Raw genomic sequence first — 1,972 nt, forward strand, 5'->3', positions numbered from 1 at the left:
GGCGAATGCAGCTCCGCCTCGTCCCCTTCCCCGCCCTAGTTGAGGACTTGTTTGTTGTTTTCGGCCGCAAAATAGGTCAAACCATGTGTTGCTACCCCTTTGAATGTTCGTGTCACCAGGTGACTTCTCTGGTCGATGGATTGACCCTTCGGACCAGAAGACTCTCCATTTGCTCCTTCGACCTCGTGTTAGCCGGTAACAACAACAACAGCCACAGTCGACACTCACCAAAGGCACGCCAAAAACCGAAAGTACTTCGTCCGGCGTTTGCAATGTAGTACTGCGTTTGCTACTGCGTTACTGGTCGGTTCAGCCGAGACCCCGCCACCACTTTTCTTGGCCTCGATTTGGCTTCTTGGCCAAGACTTGAACTTCGAGATCGTGCCGAACTTGGCCTCACGCAACCACACTTACTCCATAGACTATAGAGTGAGTGAAAATTAATCCTGGAATGTACAAAAGACAGACGTGTAACCTTTTAGGAATTTGGAATTTACTAAAAATTCAAGAAGTTTTTACAATGTCTGATAAACCGTGAAAGAAACCGTTCAAAAAAAAGGTTTCCGTACTGAAAAGGACTAGTTAGTTGTCGACCAAATTCTAGTGTACTTACTTGCAGCGTCGACTATAACTATAAACTTCATTACTCTTATCTATAACACACTGTAAAAACTTATACAGAAGGCGGGACGAAGGTGCTTTTGCTCTGGGCGGACAATTTTTTGGTGCTCGAAATGAACCGGGTTCCGGAGCTAAGAGGCTGCTCCGCTGCGGTGTGAACAGGAAAACCCGGTGCTTTTCAAGCTCCAGCTCCGAACCGGCCCTGAAACACCGTTGGTGTGAATGAGGTAATATTGGTCCGACTCCGATAACACAACAGCATCGCACATCTTATTTCCATCATAACAACAATTACAACCATTTGATCTTACTGTCAGACAAATATGATCCTAATGTCGTTTGGTTTAATATGTGTGTGTGTGTGTGTGTGTGTGTCTAACATTTGAACACAACAAACCAATGTCGTTAGAATTCTCTCCGACAATGACATCAGACCCTTAAACATTTAGACACAGTAATTTAGGCAACACAACACACTACAGAAAGAAAATAAACAAAAGTGAAACTCCAGACAGAGAAATCCCAGAGACATGTCAAGAGGTCTTACGCTGCAGTTCTCCGGCGGGACGATGAGCTGCGTGATCTCCCCTCCGTGGACGCAGAAGATGTGCTTCATCTCTCCGGTGAAGATGTCCCAGACGATGACGGAGAAGTCCACTCCTCCGGACACCAGGGAGCGCTGGTCGTAGCGAGGGGAGATCTGGTGCGGGTACAGGACGCACGTCACCTTGTTCCGGTGTCCTCGCAGGGTGCGGTGGGGCGGCCAGCCTGCGGGACACATGGACAGACACAACACTCAGAAATGGACAAAGACGTAATTTACTGAGGATGGGACTAATTCACTTTATTATCTATTTTAATACATGGTGAGGTCAGAGACTGCACTGACCTCACCACCTTCAAAAAACGTACAAAAACTCTTCAAACTGGCTTTTAATGTGTGATTGTTGTGTTATTGCCATTTTTTACTACCTCTGTAAAGAGACTTTGAGCACCTGTAAAAGCGCTTACAAAATAAATGTATTATTATTATTATAATTATGTTGAGTCATCAGCAGGGTATCTGCAGTAACAGGAGCTTTTCACTTTATTCTTTTTCTGAATAAGGTAAAGTTTGATAGACTTTACTAGTGTGATGAAATTAAGACATGTTAAAGGAATAAACAAGTCATGTTAAACAGTAATGAGACTGCATTTATATAAGTCTTTATGACAACTCACAATGCTTTTTCTTTCACAAATCAATACTCACCCATTCACACATTCAGAAGCTGCCATACAAGGACACACACACACACACACACACACACACACTCTCTCTCTCTTTCTCAAACACAGGCATACACACACA

General features: G+C 44.2%; 1 protein-coding gene across 1 annotated transcript in view; it reads right to left on the bottom strand.

Moving 5' to 3' along the window:
* Positions 1–440: 440 nt before the first annotated feature.
* LOC104946060 (WD repeat-containing protein 7-like) overlaps positions 441–1,972 on the bottom strand; it is a gene marked incomplete at its 5' end in the record, with an annotated part of 3,121 nt that continues 1,589 nt past the window's right edge. The window contains 2 exons of the mRNA XM_010771807.1: positions 441–446; positions 1,169–1,389. Of these exons, the coding sequence (XP_010770109.1) occupies positions 441–446; positions 1,169–1,389 (227 nt within the window). The remainder of the gene's footprint in view (positions 447–1,168; positions 1,390–1,972) is intronic.

This window comes from Notothenia coriiceps, unplaced genomic scaffold (assembly GCF_000735185.1).
Source record: "Notothenia coriiceps isolate Sejong01 unplaced genomic scaffold, NC01 NC01_scaffold00010591, whole genome shotgun sequence".
NCBI classification, from domain to species: domain Eukaryota; kingdom Metazoa; phylum Chordata; class Actinopteri; order Perciformes; family Nototheniidae; genus Notothenia; species Notothenia coriiceps.